The following is a 21,446-nucleotide window of genomic DNA, read 5'->3' on the forward strand; positions in this document are numbered from 1 at the left end:
CTCCTACTACCACATCGGCCTATTTTCACCTCTAGAGCGATATCTAGCACAACTTCGTAGCAGCAAGGTGAAGTTGCTCCTCCACAACCTTATGCTACTTGGAGAAAGAATTCCGACCAGCAATTACAAGGCAGCCAAACATATTGGTGATGAAATTCGTAAATGAATTCCACAAGTTCTTACCCAAATGATGGGTGCCAAACGAGTTGTGAAGGAAATTGGAGAATGGAGAAAAAAAGGGAGTCATCATCCAATTCGCTCCGATGATCTAGGCATGGTTCAGGGATAAAAGCAACTTCGTGATTCATGGTAATAATAAAAAGCAGCTTCACCATTTTCATGACAGGTCATTCAAGGTTTCTTTTGGGAGCTTCCCAACATTTCAGGATAATCAACGATACTGCCAACACAAGTTACCTATGGTAATTTTATTTGGGTGGTAGCACTTGCATCTTTCTACATACACTAACCTTGCATATTGAGCATAATGTTGTACAGCTATGACTACTATACAAAGCTGGCGCATTTTATCCATATGGAACAAAATAGACCAAAACACTTGTTACAAGAACCCAGTGCTTTAACACACAGGCTCATCTTTAACTATACAAACTTTTCATATATAAACTTATAGCCAGTAAATATCATCGTTAAATATTGTATTGCTCTATCATTGCATCAGCAGAAGATTATTCACAGTGGCATTCACATTATTCGTTCTCATCAGGTCCTGCAACAAGGTTGAAAAGGAAAAACATTAGTGCATACTAGCGTCTAGAGAAATTACAACAAGAGGCTAGCAAAAACAGAAACGTACTTCAATAATTAGCTCGTCAGGCATATGGGGTAAAACTTCTCGTACTCTATCTACCATGGTATTAACCCGCGACATGCTTCCGTTAATTGTTCCTGCCGTGCCTCGGAACCGCAAGCTAGCAGAAGCCACATCGGGCCTCGAGGAAGATGATGGAACAATTGAAGGGCCTGCCATTGACTCAGGCCACAGATTCCAGGTGGCATCTGCATGCCCATAATTATCAGTCACAGAAGCGAACTGCCTCATCATCATCTGAACTCCGCTAAGCCCCACGGATCTCACTGCACTAGAGGAACTGGGGTCATCCACCCCAGTGCTCGACCACGGTGGTGCCCAGCGAGAATCAAGACCCGCACCTCTGCGACAACCAACACAAACACATTAAGGAATCAAATATCAACAACTCTGTAGTCACATAAATTGAATGGAAAACTGCACTTCTGCCATCATTGATGAACCATATCTTCTGGGTGTTGAGTTAACATGTTAATAAAACAGCTAAGAGTTCTACACCTGAGCATTTTATTTACTTCCTCTGATCCAAAATAAATGTCGTGGTTTTCGTTTTGAACTAAAACCGCGACACTTATTTTGGATCGGAGGGAGTACATGATTAGGCACAAAACTTATGTTAACTTACTGCTAGTGTTCTAATTTTCGAAGTACATCTATATTCAACTGCACATATGCTAAATCAGAAGTCTTTAAGCAACCAGATTCCAGCAGAACTTCCCATAACCAGTGTCAACTGGCCAGTTATTAAGAAACTGAGGTTTTGAAACTAGAACACCATTACTCTCGACTGCGTGCTAACTTTGAAGAGGGTCGATGCAGGGAATTAAAGAACCACAAATTGCACTACTTTACTGAGTTTTGGGGGCTAATTTCAAAATGACGTTATTATATCAGAAATCTATCTAATACTTACGAAAAATAGAGAAGCAATCTGGAGTATAGTCTGGTGAAGTGCCACAGATATAGAACATTGTAAGTTTTTATGCATACCTCCAAACACCATCTGAAGGATCCTGCTGTTCAGGAACCCTTTGCTGATTTAATCCCATATTTAGCTGTTCCGAAATTAGCTGAACATTTGCTACCTCTGCTGTTGTTGACCTAGAATGTCCTTGAGCTGAAAGAAAGAGTGGCCTTCGACAAGTTGGACAAGAGTAACCCTCCATTAATCCTTGATCCAACCTACCCATAGCAACAATATGAGTAAAATAAAACAAGGAGCAAATGTCCTACATACATTTGATGGTAAAGACACTTAAGCTTTTAATATAATTTACTAAGCAGATCAACAGAGGGGCACTCAAACATGACTTCAGTAATTGATCCTTGAAGGTGAAATTTCCATTGATTTGTTCGCTATGCACTGGTAAGTAATACTCCATCCATTAACAAATATAACATGTTCTAACTTTTTTGTGATGTATAGACCCATTTTAGTGTGTTCATTCACTCATTTCAGTCCGTATGTCAGTCCATATTGAAATATCGAAAACATCTTATATTTATGAACGGATGAAGTATCAAATAAGGACATGCATATGGTGTTCATTGACTTGGAGAAGGCCTACAATAAGATACCGCGGAATGTCATGTGGTGGGCGTTGGAGAAACACACAGTCCTAACAAAGTACATTACCCTCATCAAGGACATGTACGATAATGTTGTGACAAGTGTTCGAACAAGTGGTGGCGACACTGATGACTTCCCGATTAAAATAGGACCGCACCAGTGGTCAGCTTTGAGCCCTTATCCTTTTGCTTTGGTGATGGATGAGGTCACAAGGGATATACAAGGAGATATCCCATGGTGCATGCTCTTTGCGGATGATGTGGTGCTAGTCGATGATAGTCGGACGGGGTTAATAGAAAGTACTACTAGGCACGAGGAGGAGGTTAGCCTTGATGGGCAGGTGGTACCTCGAACACCTTTCGATATTTGGGGCTATGGGGATATCGATGAAGATGTGAATCATCGAATCAAAACCGGATGGATGAAGTGGCGCCAAGCTTCTGGAGTTCTCTGTGACAAGAGAGTGCCACAAAAGCTAAAAGGCAGGTTCTATAGGAGATTCGACCAGCAATGTTGTATGGCACTGAGTGTTGGCCGACTAAAAGGCGACATGTTCAATAGTTAGGTGTAGCCGAGATGCGCATGTTGAGATGGATGTGTGGCCACACAAGGAAGGATCGGGTCCGGAATGATGATATACGGGATAGAGTTGGGGTAGCACCGATTGAAGAGAAGCTTGTCCAACATCATCAGAGATGGTTTGGGAATATTCAGCGTAGGCCTCCAAAAGCTCTAGTGCATAGCGGACGGCTAAAGAGTGCTGATAATGTCAAGAGAGATCAGGGTAGACCAAACTTGACATGGGAGGAGTCTGTAAAGAGAGATCTGAAGGGAGTATCAGCAAAGAACTAGCCATGGACAGGGGTGCGTGGTGTTAGTTATATTCTAGCCTATATATTTTCCCCGTTGTATGAGGGGTTTCCTGCATATTTACCACCTGTACATGTATATATATTGGCTATTGGCCATTGACCCTCGGGGAATACAAGTTGCATATTTCCTAACATGATAGTAGAGCTAGGTCTTTTTTTAGCACACGCAACTCGTGCTTGAATCATGTCTATCGCGCCGCCGCCATCCTCTCTTGGCTACCGACGCTGCTGCTCGTTCTTCCCGATGGCTCGTCTACCTCCATCGGCCCCGTCTACCAGGTCTTGCCGCGTTCGGACGACGCTTCTGTAGGCCTGCGCTGCTTGCTCCACGCACCCGCCCATCTACAGGCCAACTTCCAGATCACAACAGAGCCGCCCGCCTCATCTCAGTCGGGCCATTGTTGCAACTCTTCGCCCAGGCCGCCCCTTGGCTGAAGGACGACGCCACCACACTCCTCATGATCGGGCCCCACTGCCTGATCCCGATCAAACCAAACTGCTACTGGATCCCACCGCCGGCTGCTCCACCCGTCAGCTCGCTCCACTTCACCGCACCCTACAAATCGGGTCATCGTCCCGCCCACCAGATCGGGTCAACGCTCCGCAGGGCTGCATCCGCGTCCGCGTCGCCCATCCTGCAGGTGCTTCCGCTGGATAAGGTCACGGTCGTGACGTCACAGTCGTGACCTGCCACGCTCGCTGGCCTGTTGTGCCCAGCAATCATCGATTGCTGATTTGCTTGCTAGTCATCCCTGCCGGTCACAGGCGTTGTTGACTGCATCTTCATCGTCGGTTCCAGGGGAAGACCAAAGATCTTGCGTGGTAGGTCTGCCAGAAAAACTCAAGAGAGAAAGAAGTCCCGTTAATCTCTTCATGCTCGTTCCAAGTTCAAAGTACCTTTTGGCCAAAGTTTGAATCAAGCCGCCGGCCTCTTCTATTGGGACTGATTCTGCTGATTGTCTTCTAGTAAAAAAATTAGTGTCTCCGGCTTGTCCTTCTGTGATCTTCGACGGTGCTCCCTGTACTGATCCCGTCTCGCACATGCATCGTCTCTCGATGCTTGGCGCTCGTCCACCTGTGACATTGTTCCCTTCAGCGCTTTCCGAAGTTTGTGTTGGTCGCTCTCCTACAACTACTCTCGCGACTTCTGCACATGGTGAATGTCACTCTACACCGACTCCTCTCGCGACTTTCACCGGTGATCGCTCTACACCGACTCCTCTTGCGACTTTCACTGGCTGTGCTGGTGCATATGACTCCACAAACTACGCCTCGCACACGCGCCTTCCCATGACGCTTGGGGCTTGTCTGCATGCGCCCTTAGACTTTACGGACGGTACTAGTCATGCTTCACCGCCACATCTAGCGGCCACAGGTGGTGGTGGCCGCTCCTCTCCTGGTGCTACTGTGTCGACTACTTTAGCTGTGTACTTCACCGAGGAGATTGCGCGACTTCACGCCCTACTGATTGCCTCTGGCTCTCTATTGTCGGGTGCATCTACATTGACCTCTTTCGTTGAGCCCCTGACTAAGCAGGAAATTGTGTGACTTCGATGCCTGCTAGCTCCATCTTCTGGTTCTCCATCGACAGGTTCTGTTGGTTCTGCTACCGACTCTTCTAGCATTGTCAGACCACCATCTGTGGATTTTTTATACTGGAGCATCTTTCATATGACTCATGATCCATCCACTTTGTCCTCTATTCAACCTCTCAATTCTCCTGTTCATGTTCTTACTGCTGATGGTACCTCTTGGTCCATGGTCGAGGCATTCTTAGCACTTTGTCCTTTCGTGTTCCTGATGCTGCTCGTGTTCCTCGACTTACCATGCAGCTCATGTTTGATGGTCAAATTGTTGACTCTGGTTGTCGGGTCATTCTCGACTTTGACTCGGTCTCTATTCTAGACCATCATACTGATGCTCTCCTTGTTGCTGGCCCCCGGCACCGTGACTACCAAGGCCTCTGGGAGCTTGACTGGCTTCACCTTCCCTCCACTGCCACTACCGACAGTCTCTCCCTCTCTGTTGCCTTGTCTACCAGCTCTTTTCAGCAGTGGCATCATCGCCTTGGTCACTTGTGTGGCTCTCGTCTCTCATCCTTGGTTCAACTTGGTCTTCTTGGATCCTCCGGCGGTGTCTTTAGACTGCTAGGGTTGTCGGCTTGGTAAACAGGTCCAGTTACCTTATCCTCATAACGACACTGTATCTCAGCATCCTTTCGACCTTGTTCACTCTCATGTCTGGGGTCCAGCTCCCTTTACCTCGAAAGGGGGTCATCGCTACTATATTATCTTTACAGATGATTTCTCTCGCCACACCTGGATATATTTCATGCCTTCTCATAGTGAGGTCTTATCTATCTATAAGTGTTTTGCTGCCATGGTTCACACTCAATTCTCTACGCATGTTCGTGTGTTTCGTGTTGATTCTGTTGGAAAGTATACTCCAAGATGTTGCGTGGAGTTCTTGCTGAGTAGGGTACTCTTGCTCAGTTTGCTTGTCCTGGTGCGCATGCTTGGAATGGCATGGCTGAGCACAGGCATCATCACCTTCTTGAGACGGCTCGTGCGATGATGATCGCCGCCGTTCTTCCGCCTCACTTTTGGGTCGAGGTTGTCTCCACTTCCACCTATCTCATCAACCTTCAGCCGTCCACTGCTCTGCAAGGTGGCGTTCCTTTCGAGTCTCTTCGGTCATCCCCCCGCGTCCATCTTCCTCGACAATTTCAGCAGAGGATATATCTTCCCTCACTTTCCTGACACACCTATCACTCCTGTCGAGCCCTTGCTCGTCCGTCCTACTACCCCTGCTTCTCCGATTGTTGCAGATCCAACGCCACCATCTCCCATGGTCTCCTCACCTGGCTTGTCACCGCATTCTGCACCTTCATCCCCGATATCTTCTCTGTCACCTTCGCCTATCTCGGTGAATCCTCCTCGTATTCTTCCATATTTTCCTTAGTATTATACTTGTCGTCCGCGTAATGTGGATACGTCTACTGAAGTGTCATCTTCCTCGTCTCATCCTACTTATGGCTTGCATCCTCGCATCGCTTTCGTCTATTGATCGCCTTGGTTTTCCACACGCTGGTGCTGCTGTTCTTGAGCCGACTTCTTATCGTCAAGTTGTTATTCATCCCGAATGGCAGTTTACGATGGCAGTGGAGCTTGCAGCTCTTGAGCGCACCGGCACGTGGGATCTTGTTTCTCTTCCTCCCAGTATTCGTCCCATCATTTGTAAGTGGGTCTAAAAGGTTAAGACTCGCTCCAATGGTTCTCTTGAGCGTTACAAAACTCGTCTTGGGGCTCATGGCTTTCAGCAGGAGCATGGTCATGATTATGATGAGGCTTTTGCTCCTATGGCCCATATGACCACTGTTCGCACACTTCTTGTCATGGCCTCTGTTCGCCACTGGTTTGTGTCTCAGCTTGATGTTTAGAATGCCTTTCTTAATGGTGAGCTGCGTGAAAAGGCTTACATGCAGCCCGCATCTGGGTATTTTGTTTTTGATGGCATGATATTGTCGTCTTCGTCGCTCTCTATGGCCTTAAGCAAAAGCCCCTCACGCCTAGTTTGAGCGTTTTGCCTCTGTGGTGACTGTCGCTGGTTTTTTAGCGAGTGCTCATGATCCAGCGCTATTTGTCCACCTTTTTGCTCGTGGTCGGACTCTTCTTTTATACGTCGATGACATGATTATCACTGGCAACGACCCCAAGTATATTGCCTTTGTGAAGGCTCGTCTTAGTGAGCAGTTTCTTATGTCTGGTCTTGGCCCTCTTTGCTACTTTCTTGGGATCAAGGTCTCTTCTACCTCTGATGGCTTTTCTATTTCCCAAGAAAAGTATACAGGATCTTCTTGCTCGTGCTGCTCTTACTGATGAGCACACTGTTGAGACTCCCATGGAGCTCAATGTTCACCTCTGTGATACTGATGGTGACCCCTTGCCTGATCTGGTGCGTTATTGTCATCTTGTTGGGAGTCTTGTCTATCTTGTTGGGAGTCTTGTCTATCTAGTTGTCACTCATCCAGATATCTCCTATCCGGTCCATATTCTGAGTCAGTTTGTCTCTGCTCCCACTTCGGTTCACTATAGTCACCTCCTTCATGTTCTTCCATATCTTCAAGGCACGATCTCTCACCGCCTGTTCTTTCCTCGCTCCGGTTCCTTACAGCTTCGGGCCTATTCGAATGCTACGTGGGCTAGTGATCCCTCGAATCGCCGTTTACTTTCTGCTTATTGTGTTCTTCTTGGTGGTTCTCTCATTGCCTGGAAGACGAAGTAGACTGCAGTTTCGCGTTGTGCAAAGGTTGATTTGCGAGCTATGGCTCTTTCGACGACAGAGGTGACTTGGTTACAGTGGTTACTTCAGGACTTTGGTGTTTCTGTCACTACACCTACTCTGCTCTTGTCTGACAGGTGCTATTAGCATGAGCTCACCAAGCATATTGGTTCTATGTGCGCGCTGGTGCGTAGGATCAAGTTATTGCTCTTGAGTATGTGCCCTCCGAGTTACAGTTGGCAGATTTCTTTACGAAGGCCCAGACTAGAGCGCAGCATGGCTTCTATCTCTCCAAACTGAGTGTTATTTATCCACCATGAGTTTGAGGGGGGGTGTATTCTACTCCCTCCGTTTCTAAATGTCTTTTTAGAGATTTCAATACAAACTACATACGAATGTACATAGACATATTTTAAGAGTATAGATTCACTCATCTTGCTCCGTATGTAGTCCCTCATTGGAATCTTTAAAAAGACTTGCATTTAGGAAAGGGGGGAGTAGCCTATATATTTTCCCCATTGTATGAGGGATTTCCTGCATGTTTACCACCTGTACATGTATACATATTGGCCATTGGCCCTCAGGGAATACAAGTTGCATATTTCCTAACACGTGGAAGCTAGCTATCCATTGCCAGAACCATGAGTTGGTTGCGAGATCTTATGGGTTTCAGCTCTAGCCTACCCCAACTTGTTTGGGACTAAAGGCTTTGTTGTTGTTGCTGATGAAGTATCAAATAAACTCCTTTACAGATTCCATTATAGAAAGTTCCAGTTGACAGCAAAATCAGGAATTCGGGACACTAGTCTCGTAGTTTAATTCAGAATTCAAGTAACTAAATGACATGGACATATGGAAGAGTACACTGATAACTACAGCCTTTAACTCAAAAGATTTTTTACTAGCAATCAAGCATCAATTGGCAACACACTAAAAGCAACTAAGGGCATACCAAGATCGCAAGCAAGGTAGATGAAATAGATGGTTGCAAGGCAACTTTTTAGCTCGAGCCATTGGTCCCTGTGAGTTGCAGCAGAAGCAACGAAAAATTCAGATACACAAGTAGTCAAGGACGACAGAGTTTCTGAAGATCTAGAAAACTGTTTACCCGGCAGATGGCACACTCATCATCATATGTGCAGATCTCATCGTATTTAGCATCTGGGAGTGCTCCATCGAGCGAACGGAGTGCCTTTCTTAACTTAATGTAGGTCTTAATCCTCTTCAAAAATGAAACTACAAGAGCCTGCATATGATAAAAGACACATCAGTACATATTAAATAACTTCCATGAAAGTAACACAGTTCATCAACAGTTGTCAATAGGTGATGTCTGCCTTACACGCAAGTTCAACAGGAGCACTGCGTCGACCAGGTGAAACGCCATACCACGGAGCCAAAAGATCATCGAATAATGACCAAGTGACATCAACAAGCTTATCAGGTCAATGACAAAACCAAAATTCCTTATAAGTTGGCCTCTCCATTCAGAAAATGAACCTGCAGATGTAAAGCATGATTACATCCTGATAGCAAAGTCAAAAGAGTTCAAGAAAAGTTTGCACAGGAACTTAGTAAGTCTTGCTCCTGAAACATTGTTCCAACAGAAGATAAAGCGCAGCCTAGAGATACACCAAAGCAATAAGTAGTGACATGTGTGACTGAAACTGCTGTTTGTGTAACTCCCTGGTCAAGAAGAGTCATTCTGGCCATATTTGTACTCCCTCCGCCCGGAATACTTGTCGGAGAAATGGATGTATCTAGACGTATTCTATTTCTAGATACATCCATTTTTATCCATTTCTCCGACAAGTATTTCTAGACGGAGGGAGTACAATCTAATGAAATTATAATGTTTATGAACTAATTTCTTAGACAAATGTACAGACACTATTTTGATGGCCAAGATAAATATTCACAAAGATGTTACTGGTCAAAGTTACATAGTTTGACTGTAAGCATGGATATCACTTCTGTAACCAGATGTCCTGCTTGTGTGCCTCAATATTACTATCATTGAGATGGTAAACACAAAAACTGTACATGCACAACATAAGAGTTATATATCAACAATGAGTTTAGCTGAGGAGCGTATCACCTGCTGCTTGTTTATAAGTTTTTTGGAAATCAAGATAGTCCACACCACTGTCCATCAGATGTCGCTGCCAAATGTCAAGCAACTGAAATCCATGCACCATGATAGACTGCCAAGGAGAGCTATTTCAGAAAAGTCATCAAGAGATTCAGAAGTAATGACTATGCACAGGTAAACATTCATTATGTTTTTTTTCTAGTTAACAACTTAATATTCATAAATGGCAGTGCAGCAAAATATATAAGTTAACTGGAAGTCAATGAGTCACAAATACCCCTCACAATATTGGTTCAAATTACCTGCAGTGACTCAAAGGCAATACTAAGAGGCTCAAATAACATAAGCCAAAATAACTTAGAATTGCATGAACTGCAGAACCCTACACAAAGCTTCATCCTGGAGAAGTTAGATAAAAAATAACTAGTGAGTTCTCTGAACAGAAACAGCACCATACTTTTGTTATGAACAGAGCTTGTTGTATTGCACAACCCGAAGCACCTAATACATATAAGTAAAAGGACTGAAGGAGACATCCTTACTCTAGACCAATAGGAAAAGACCATAACCCACGTACCAACCCCCTCCCCCTCTTCTCAAATGTCAAACATATGCAGTAGCATTGCATTTGGAAATGTAAGATACTAAAGACAAATAAAGAGCTGCCGCAGTCCAAGTCTTCAGAGTGCCATCAAACCTGTCAAATCAAGCTAGAGAGAGAGGCACAACAGCAAAGAGCATAGCCCAAAAGAGATCAGGTGTACCCAGCAGCAATAACTTCAAGGAAAGCAAAACTGCAATGCGGCATCACAAGGGCCTCTACAATAAAGGACCATGCAAATGGAAAGAGGCCATGCTCATCCAATATAAAGAATGGACCAGGACCAGAAAAAACGGAGGCTGAATGACCAAGGCTTTTGTGTACTCGTATGGCATGGACCAACACGACAGAGTGATGGACATGGATGGATGTAACATAAGCAATCCACTGAAGAGACTGACTCAAGAAGGGATACTAGCTAGAAGTAGCAGCAGCCAGCAAGCACTCAGCCAAAACAGCAAGAACAGCACACCATCGGCCAGCACAATAGTACTCGGCCCAACACCACCAGTCCAACAACAGCAGCGAACCAGCACCAAACTAGCAACCCATGGACTAAGTAATGCAGCACCCGCCCCCAAAGCCATCATGAATGAAGCTGAACGAAGCAGAAGTCTGCGGCAAGGAATCTGCAGCTGCATATCCATTCATGGAACGGCAGAGTAGAGGAGGTCAGCGGCGCTGAATGAAGACTTGCACTGCAGAGAAGATCAGCATGTCAGATCCAGAGCTCGCCTGAACCTGAAACTACTGTCAACGTGCCTTCCGTTTCGTCAGTTATTGGATAGCCAAGATGATCGCAAGGCCCATTTACCTGAAACTATTCAGTTTCACCTGTTGTCACTAGTTTACCGTAACACTTGTTGAGTACCTAGCCCAGCAGTATATAAGCGTGGGGCGTGCGCTGTGTTAGCCATTCATTGATCATTATCCTCTTAAGGACAAAATTACAGTATAGCAATACAAGTCAGGGTCTCTCTCTTCCGAGGTGAACCCTAGATACAATTTCACTTTCGTTTTCCATTTCTCATGATTTCACTGATCTGAGTAAAACAGGGATCTGCCAAATGGTATTCAGAGCTAGGTTAATCCTTGGAGGCATTTCGAGCGGGGAGGCGCGGTGGTTTGCTTCTTGGTAAAATCCCACCCTCCACTCCCTTCTCGCGGTGGCGGCGTTTCTGTTGCTATGGTGGCGTTGCGGCGGCGGTGATTTATTCGGACACAGAACAGGCGGCTGGAGACGGTTGCTGACGAATCCTTCGTCAGAGGTAAAATCCCATGCTCTATCCTGTTCTGTGCGTTGATTTGGTGGCGAATCTTACGGCGGCGGTAGGATCCGGGCTCCGTCGGGTTTCTCGACGAGTTCTAGTGTAAAATTCCTCTTCGGCTCATCTAAGATCAGTACAGGGCGTATGAAGCAAGCTGCGGATGGGGATGAATTGGCAGAGTTGTATGCAGAGATCACGGATAATCATCAAGCAACAACAAAGATCCGGTCTGAGTTAGATAAAATCAAGACAGATGTTGGAGCTATACAGACGCAACAAGTATATCTCACAGAAGTTGTCAGAGGAATGCAATCCGCAGTTCAAGACCTTTCTCAACAACTGCAGATCATGTCTGAGGTGCTCAAAGCAATGATACCTGAACCATCAGATCAGCTGCCAGGATCCCAAACACAACCTGTAGTTCAACCATCAGCTGAGCAACAGCAACAACAAATGCCTCCAGTGAATCAAAGGACTGAATCTCTTCGTCAGAAATTATCCAATGAACAAGAGGGCACTTGGCAAATTGGATTTCTGATGGCATATTTGCCTCCAGTCAGAATTGGAAATCGTTCTGCACCTCCAGGATTTGGGTACCTAATGTTGAAGTGTAAGTGGATTGCCTAGCCATTTCCATCAGTTCAGACTTTTGGTTGCGTTAGCTAGTGCATGAAGCTTAACATGGTATCAGAGCCAGGTTTTGAGTGCAAGTCCTGGCTTTCGCAATTTATTCAAAAATTGTTGTTCCCCCCTTTGTGTCCATGTATAGGCCTCTTGAGCCATACCTCTGAGACTATTCACGTGTTGACTTCCCGCGTCACACATGAGAGGGGGTGTTTAAGTGTACATGTGGATTGCTTAGCCCTTTCATCATATCGGACTTTTGGTTGCGTTGGCTAGTGCATGAAGCTTAACACCTAACACTCCTCAATCAGTTCATACTATGAGGAAGAAATGAGGACACAGTTTTTAATTTCCATCACGAAAGGACCTTGTATGGATTTTCCTCGTTTTGGTGGGGGATAATCCAATGGGTTGGATACGGCAATGTGAGAAATATTTTCAAATGGCTGGCACTCCTGAAGAATATAACTATATAAGGTCCATATTGCAACAGTTATACTTTGTGGGGCAAGCAGACGTGTGGCTTAGGCGTTCAGGCCTGTTAAAGAAGAAACTCACATGGGAAAAATTCTGTGAACAAGTGATTCATAGTTATTCAGGATCTAGCAATCTGAAACTGACTGTTAATTTATGTGAAACAGACTGCTGATGTCAATTTCTCACATTGCCGCATCTGAAACTGACTCTGCTGTTTGAAGATGTAATGGCAGATGTAATCCAAATATTTCAGAGGCATGGTTTATAAAGTACTATCTGAATGGGTTAAGAGAGGGAATAAAGTATCAACTTTGTCCTCTCAGGCCAGTCAGTTTAATTAAAGCTCATTGGTTAGCAAGGGACATGGAACCCTTCCATCCCCCAAAGAAAATTGTTTCAGCTTATTATACAAGTAAACCAGCTTGAAACAACTTCTATAAACCAGCACAGCACACTGTTCCTACTGCAGGCAGGCAACCTGAACTCCTACAGTAATACCTCAACAGAGACCGAGGAAACTTGAAGTGCTGGAGATGTGGTGATAAATGGGTGCATGGGCATAAATGCAATAAGGTACCAGTGTTAAATGCAATGCAAAGTGTTCCAGAAGAAGAGGGGGACATGAACAGGAAAATTTGGCTCCAACTGAAACTGAAGAAACACAACCTGTAGGGCAAGCTATGCAAATTCCTATTCAAGCCACTAGCTGTTATGCAAAGGCCACAAATCTGATATGGAGATAGAAAAAATTCTACATAAGGTAGTTGTTCTGCTGGGGAAGTCCAAATATAACTAGTACGTAGGCTTTTAGATCCCTTACCTGTTCCTGATATGGCATGGACCTACATTACAACGGATTTTGTAGAGGGGCTGCCAACATCCCAGGAAAAGTGGTTATAACGGTGGTGGTGGATAGATTAAGCAAATATGCCCATTTCATTGCTTTATCCCACCCCCATACTGCTCATATTGTTGCACAAGCATTTCTGGATACAATCATCAAATTACATGGCTCTCCCAAGTTGACAAAGATAGGATCTTCACCAGCAATTTTTTGAAAGGACCTGTTTAACTCAATGGATATCCAACTAAGGTGCAGTACAGCTTATAATCCAGAGTCTGATGGTCAGATAGAACGTGTTAACCAATGTGTGGAAAACTACTTGCGTTGCATGGCTATGAATAAACCGAAGAAGTGGGCTGCTTGGTTGCCATTAGCTGAGTATTGGTATAACTCATGTTTTCATACCAGCACAAAGTTCTGCCCATTTCAGGCCTTGTATGGGTTCCCCCATCTCTGATATCTGAAATCTCTATCCCTGGGCCTATGGATGAGGAAACAAATGTGTTCCTTCAGACTAAAAAAGAGATGTTGGCCCAGCTTAAGGATAACTTGCATAAAGCTCAGAATCGCATGAAGAAATATGCTGAGTTGAGCGCCAATTGAAAGAAGGTGATATGGTCTACCTTAAAATGGAACCCTACCGCATGGCAGCATTTGGGTTGCGTGGCACCATTAAACTACAGAGCAAGTTCTATGGCCTTATTAAGATACTCGAGCAAGTGGGCAAACCGGGCTATAAACTCCTGTTACCTGAAGGTGTGCAGATTCATCCAATTTTCTATGTTAGTCAGCTGAAACAGCACTTGGGACAAAAAGTGGTGCCTAGTCAAGATCTTCCCTTAATCAATTAAGTCGGATCAACTAAATATGCTCCAGCAGCAGTACTGGAAACACCGCAAATACCACGAGATAATCTACCGGTGGTTCAATGGCTTGTTCAATGGGAAAATCTTCCTCCAGATGCAGGTTCTTGGGAAGATCCAGATTTCATCAAACACACCTTTCCAGCTTTCTTTCGCTCTACAGTACAAACCTGGTTAGCGGCTGATCCAAGCAATGGCTGCAAGCCTGCAACAAGTAGCAGAAGCAGCACACTGCGGCCAACACAAGCTGCAGCAGAGGGACCAGTGCTGAGGGTGAAGCCAGTGGCGATGAAAAGAGGAGGCTGGCCAGCGAGCTAATGATGTGGAAGATTGGATCAGCAACGGATAGGCCTTGCTGGAAAAGCAAGGTCAACAACGAGAATACCACATTGGTAGCCAGCAATGCCGGACAAGATTGGCGGGCTAAAATCAGCACCAGCGACAGACTGGGGACCAGCGGCAACAAGATAAGGTGGTTCCCATATCCGGCGTGGGCGCAGGTCGGCTCGACTTGAACAGGCGCCAAGCTGAAAATGAGGGATCTCAGGGATAAGGAAACCGGTGAGGCGGATGTGGCATGGAGACATCAGCCAGTTGCTACTACACAACTACAATGGGTATGGCAGTGGGTTTGGGGTGTCAAGTCCGCCCACTGGAGTGGAGCTCGCTCTCCAGGGACAGCTCATCGAAGACGATGAGCTGCAGTGGCGACAAATGGCACTATAGGTTTAGCTTTAATACATTGTTACGAACTGCCGAACTGGGTTTGCTGTATTGCACAGCCAAAGGGTACAAATATATAGTACAAGGACTCAAGAACAGCCCTAGACCGACAGGGCAACACCATAATACCTTAACAAATTGGGTAAATTCATCTCCAAAAGATACTTAGATAAATTGCTATGAAGCTTGATCCATGCTGACTAACCAGGGAATATTACCATAGTAGATCAGTCGAAAGAACCAGCAACAGTGCAGAATATACACGGAGATATTTCAATGGAGTTGCTGAGGGTGACGCATTGAGGCACTCAAGACGTTCTCTGGCCAATGATTGAAACATCTGGATATGACATTTATTTCAGTTAATATGATGGGTAGAATCTCAACAAGTAGATGTAATTGCACACAGTACCTTCAGTGAACAAAGAAGGACTAGCCAAGTTGACCAAAGGATTATTTGTTGAGAATTAGGAGGCACAACCAATGGGAGAAAAGTTCCCTGCAACACAAGAGAGTCCTTGTAATTTTATTCACATTGTAGACTGCCACATACACATAAATAACTAAAGGACGGAGTAAATTGCACATAACACAAAGTAGAGTACCACTTGTGTCCCTTTCTTTATACCAGGCTTCGGAAGAATAAACACTTGACAGCATTTTGGGACAAACGATATTACACTTTGCACTAGGTTCCATTACCCTCCGATGCCACGTCCATTTCACCGCATGAGGGTCCCACAAGGCAGTGTAATGGGTTCTAAAGACCCGCATCGCACTTGTCCCTTCTACCTCCTTTCATCATCTCCACATTGCACCCCAAATCCATACATAACCCATCAGAACACCACCTCACCACCAAGTCCTTGTGGCACTGTGCGAACATTTTCTACCCTCCACATTCTCCTCCTCCAGTCATTTTGCCCCACCACCTCTATATGCCCTTCTCTGAAAAATCGCTGCACCCCAGCACCAAATTTTCCACGGTCCTGCAAACTAGTCCAAACAGCAGCAACACGCGGGAAGGCCTCTCGCTCATGCGCACAATATACACAAAGTAGAGGCCTAGAGGGTTTGAACCTAGCAATTCAGCATACAAGACCAATCCTGTAGATGGCAACTTACGTATCAGGACAATTCCACACAGATGGCACAAAGGTATAATAAAGCTTTCTCCAAAAGCAGATTTTTGTCAAGATTTTCTGAGAAAATGATAATGGCTATCCACCCTAAAGCACACCTTGAATCTAATTCATCAACTTGCAACTTATCATTGCAATGGTATATGTAGCTGTTATATAGTACAATCAACCGACAAATTTCTCATGCCTAGAATAGAAGGGAAAGAAAGACTCAGGGACTGTTTGGATTACTACCAAAGTCGACCCTACCAAAAAATTGTCTTGCACGTGTAAATTGGTAGCTGTTTGGATCTGCGCCAAAAAATTGGCTCGCCCAGCATGCCCAGCGCCCATCCGTGTAATTCTCACCAACGTGTGGGCGAGACGAGGGAGTGAAAAAGCTGAACCAAAAATTTGGGCTGTGACTCTGGTTGTTATGGTGGGCCTGCTCCGTGCATGCAGTTAGGATAAGTCAAATTTTTAGCTGTAACCAATCAGCGGTGCTTTTAATTCAAAGACATGCAGGCCTGTGCGTGATTAGCAACCGCATACAAACAGGAATTCCATCCAAAGATATACCAACATGAAGTACACACATCATGCCGTGTTCTTTTGGCGATTTTCTTCACACTAACTGCATCTAAGTTTTTAGAAAAACTGCATCTAAGTATTGATATGTATTTCTTCTCAATTTTAGATAATAGATAAATTAAATATTTTTGGAACTAGTATAATAATCATGTTGGTTGGTCACAAACCAAACAAAACAACGGCCTCATTTGCCAAAATTGTGGAGGATATAACAACTGCCAAAATTTTGAGGGGGCTAGTTGGGGATCAAACCAAACATACCCTCAATCTGGAAAACAATCTCTCTTTGATAGACGAGTCTTTCACATCTTGGAACTTCTTTTATTTCCAAAATTAGTAAACGGATGCACGAAATTACTTGTTGTGCTGTGTTATATTTTGTTACATCTGGTTGGTGATCCCCGTGCAAGCCTTCGCGCGCTGCAAAGCCCTAGTGATCCTCATGAGCAAAACCTCCATAAATCCTGGTGGTCATGGACTACCGAAGCAATAGTCAATTGATTATCCTCTGGTTGTAACTGAACAGAACTCCTTAGACTCGCCAATTGATTATCCTCTGATTGTAACTGAACAGAGCTCATCAGACTTGCCAATTGATTGTCCTCTGATTGTAACTGAACAGAAATCATCAGACTCTTCCAACTTTTATTTTGGAAAGGGAAGTCATAAGGGAGTCCCCTACAGCGGGTTTTTAAATAATAAGAACCCAAACTCATGTCCGTGAGGACTTGAACCTGGGTGGCTGGGTTGTACATCCACTCCCCCACCCAAGTGAGCTAAGCTCACTTTAGACTCTTCCAACGTGGCATCCATCTTGTACTCCCTCCGTCCGGTGAAAAGTGTACATATAGAAATTTTTGGACAAATTATGAAGTGAAGTAAAAAGTGCATTAGAAAGGTGCAAGCCACCATCTCTCTACTCTTTAATTACCCAACCTCCAATGAGCTAAGTGCATGTAGAAATTTGACAATTCAAGTGGCTCTTGACTTCCTGGGACAAATCAGAAAAGACTTTTTGTTGCCCGCAAACTGGACACCATCCCATACACTTCCCTCCAATCTAAATCAACCGTGTGATTACTCAAGTACAGGCTTGCAAACATTTCCTTTTGTCTTACTAGAAAAACAGCCAACTGATAATTCTACTTCTACCTCATGTGTTGGTTCATGCACATACATAATTTGGCTTTGTGTGTGCGCACAACTTAGCAGCAGCTAGGGCTCTGGCCTTCTCTTCATTGACGTTTCCAGTTGTAAAACTGAACAATGTGTAGCAAGTAAATTTTCTGACTTTTTTTTTGACATCTTGAATCAGAACTGCATTAGTATCGCTAGAAGTAGCCATGGTTGTATTAGCTACTAGGCGGCACTGAATTAGTATTTTGCTAGTAGTCATGGCTGTAACAGCTACTTGGCGGCATTAAGAAGGGAGTATCCACCTGCAGTGAGCCAATCTGAAAGGACAGGGCATGAGAGAAGGGACAGGAGACCTAGAAGACAAACCACACACCCACTAGTATCCTTCCAGCCTCACTGACATATAGGACCCAAATGCAGGTTCTTAGAGGTCACAACTATTAAGGAGTATAAGTATTGGTCTAGGTCTCCTTACGTGTTAGTATTAGTCTAGATTTTCTTACCTGTACTCCAAGTTCATTGTAATATATATTCGCCCATCGGGCTACGCAATACAGATAAGTTACTCCTCTAGCATGGTATCATGAGCCCAGGTTTATGGGCTGGACACCGCAACTGGTCCATGTCTCTCCTGATCGAGTCCTCTCCCTCTCGGTCTCCATCTTATCGAATATCAGTCCCCACTTTTATCGAAAACTTTAATCGATTTTTCCCGTCATTCCTCCTTGATAGATCGATCTGGTCTCACTTCCCGACTGATTCATTTGGTCTCGCTTTCAATCTCGTAGCCAAGATCCATCCTGTGGCCACATCTCAAATGCGGCCACATTTGGGCTGCCACCTCTCGCCAACCCCCTGCATGTCGTCTCACTCGGCCGACGTTCAGATTAAGGCCCCCGTGGGAACCTCTCTCTCGAGCCCTCCTTGTCTAGCAGTTCCCCAACAAAGCCTTTCTGGTCCTTTTTATACAATCTTTGTGGCCTTTCTGGTCCTAGTTGTTTTTCTATAGGATTTATGTGGTCTCCTTTCGCATTGCTGTTACCAATTCTCTTGCTGCTGAGTTTATAAGTAAATCACTTCAACAAACTGAAAGGGCAAGGCTTTCCTATGATGTTTGGAGGAAATGCATGAGGGCACAAGAGCATTATATGTCAGCTGCAAGTCATAAACATGTGCGATATTGCATTTAATTTCATTTCAAAAAAGTAAGCTCATTATCCAGATGCTTGAAGCTCACTGGGGCATTAGATTGAAGATTCATCTTATCAACCATAGATTTGTTCAGAGGACTAGAGGTTTAAGCAGGCCAAATTTGTCAGCAATATTTGGGAGCAGTAAAAACACATGAATAGTTCAATGGAAGGACATATAATAACGAGAGAGAGAGAGAGAGAGAGAGAGAGTATTACCTTGTAGATTACATAGTTAATGATGTGTTCCAACACTTTTCTAGTCTCTGTAGAAGTTAACCGAACAAAAAATAATGTCTGCATAGGAGAAAAGATATGTAAGTCTCAGACTGTTGTATTAGAGAGATAAGAAAGATGAGTATGTTGAATTTACAACCGAGCCACAGCACCCGAGGATATTTTATATTACTGGAGATTACTACTCCCTCCGATCCATATTAATTGTCGCTGATTTCGTACAAAGATCTAATGTGATTTCAGCTTAATTAATTAAAGGCGCCAAGAGAAGGTAGATATGGCCAGATAGCAACAGTTGCTACTTTCAAAGAATGATGATGGTCTGTTCATTTATCTTTCCTACTTTTTGGAACACTGGGTGGCCATCGCCATAGTACGTACCATCATTTTATTTTGTTCTGTAATAGATCTAAACTTGATTTCTCCTTTAAAACTGAACTTTAAGGAAAATAGCCAAGTTGTTTACGTTGTACACGAGTTTCCCAGCATAGAACATGCCTTGGTTGAGATTCAATTATAACCTGTTTAAGATGTCTCATATTGCACAGTGTGATATGAAACTCGTTACAACTCAGTCAGGCAGATTATAACCCTGTTTAATGTCTCATATTGCAGAGTGTGAATATGAAGAAACTCAGTTACAACTCAGTCGGGCAGACATAAATTCCAAGTGGATAACTTCATAGAAAAATAATTAGTAATATCATTAAGATTGGGTTATTCAGAAGTTTCATTGGGATTCCACCGTCATAAGCCCGCCACTACTGTTTGTTTAGCCAAGAAACCTAGCGATGTAAATAACTAAAACTCAGCAAATGCAAAATATGTATGGGCTTGGCATCTAAGACCGTATATTCTAATAGAACGATTTGTATTATGAGCATAGCACAAAGTGAAATGCATTTAGTATCGTCAGCTTACATGACGACTAAACAACTCACAAACAAATGAACCTTGAGGACAGGCTCAACTAAGCATATCACAGCATCAACCCAGCTCTTGCAAGACCAGCACTTGGACTGGAGAAAAAACTTACCACACATTTCCCAGTCCCAACTATCAACATCAATCCATTGGTAAATGAAATGAGGACGAGTGACAAGCCTTTCTAAACAAAATGCACGCCCAACAAAATTGCAGCTCGAGGACCATAACATTAGGAATATGATGCAGGTTGCTAACGCAATTAGCCACCAGAAACGCAACCTTCCATAATGAGCTTGGTCGATTGCCTGCAACGCAGCGATGGAACCCAGTATCCGTGGCGGCATTAATCGAGCCCGGAAAACCATCCCCGAATTGATAAACAATCCTACGCTGAGCCGATTAACCAATCACCTTGAGAGCTAGGAGGAGGACGAGGAGCACGTGCGCCGCCAGATTCGCTAAGAGCGCGACGGTCACGTGCGATCGCAGCGAGGTCTCGAGCCAGTCCCCGCCGCCGACATCCCCGTCCCGTGGGGCGTCGAGGAAGGACGCCGCCCACCACTGCAGCGCGGCGGCGCTGGCCGCCGTGGATGCGGCGACGACGTATAGGCAGTTCACGGCCATGCGTCGCGCTGGCGCATCGGCGAGTGGAGCCAAGTCCTAACCTGGGCGAGAGCCTACTTGGTTTGCCGCGGGGAATCGGAGCTTGCTTGGGGCTGGGGAGAATCTGACGCCGGCTTTATTCGCGCGGGGACGGAGGAGGGGAGGGGAGACGACCACCAGACGAGAGCGACGCGAGGCCGTGACGGGAAGGCGATGAGAAGGGGAGGGGCGAGGGGGAGGAACAAAATTATTGGTAGGTCGGAACTGGGAAGCAATGAATAGATTAGTTTTTTTTTTGAAAGCACTTGTATTCAACCGGATGATTTTGGCTCAGCATCAACCGCGTCCGACGCCGTCCGATCTCACAGGATCATGCGGCTACCCTTACCCGTATCCAGTAATCTCCATCTCTCTTCTCCCTGTATCAGCGTCCTCCTCTTGCGTCTCGCCTCGCTCACTACGCGCGCGCTCTCCGCCCTGGCCAAGGCTCCGCCCTCCCGCGTGCAGCTCCTCCTGTAGCTCTCACGTCTCTCCTCGCCTTCGTATTTCTCTCTCCATTTCTCTTTCTCAAACTGCTCTGATTTTGTGCCACT

The 21,446-nt window shown here is 44.9% G+C and overlaps 1 protein-coding gene across 2 annotated transcripts; it reads right to left on the reverse strand.

Moving 5' to 3' along the window:
- Nucleotides 1–313: 313 nt before the first annotated feature.
- On the reverse strand, nt 314–21,092 carry LOC123052629 (E3 ubiquitin protein ligase RIN2). Of its 2 annotated transcripts, none has more exons than XM_044475924.1 (12): nt 20,662–21,092; nt 19,306–19,383; nt 15,460–15,546; nt 15,266–15,387; nt 9,950–10,046; nt 9,654–9,759; nt 8,898–9,055; nt 8,664–8,801; nt 8,508–8,575; nt 1,823–2,014; nt 818–1,175; nt 314–730 (listed from the first exon to the last, which is right to left on the reverse strand). In XM_044475924.1, exons 1-12 carry the CDS (start codon nt 20,872–20,874, stop codon nt 671–673), a joined length of 1,677 nt encoding a protein of 558 aa, XP_044331859.1. In that variant the 5' UTR covers nt 20,875–21,092; the 3' UTR covers nt 314–670. The 2 variants fall into 2 exon arrangements, with proteins under 2 accessions (XP_044331859.1, XP_044331860.1); XM_044475925.1 differs by lacking the exon at nt 20,662–21,092 and adding an exon at nt 20,360–20,404.
- Between the last annotated feature and the right edge of the window lie 354 nt (nt 21,093–21,446).

Source organism: Triticum aestivum, chromosome 2D (assembly GCF_018294505.1).
Source record: "Triticum aestivum cultivar Chinese Spring chromosome 2D, IWGSC CS RefSeq v2.1, whole genome shotgun sequence".
Classification (NCBI taxonomy): Eukaryota; Viridiplantae; Streptophyta; class Magnoliopsida; order Poales; family Poaceae; genus Triticum; species Triticum aestivum.

Excerpts from the sequence above, each read along its gene's own strand:
- LOC123052629 (XM_044475924.1), bottom strand. The coding sequence starts at position 20,874 with ATGGCCGTGAACTGCCTATACGTCGTCGCCGCATCCACGGCGGCCAGC. Across the intron at positions 9,760-9,949 it reads TTGCCTTTGAGTCACTGCAG|TCTATCATGGTGCATGGATT; the intron begins GTAATTTGAACC and ends TCTCCTTGGCAG. Across the intron at positions 8,576-8,663 it reads ATGAGTGTGCCATCTGCCGG|GGACCAATGGCTCGAGCTAA; the intron begins GTAAACAGTTTT and ends TGCAACTCACAG.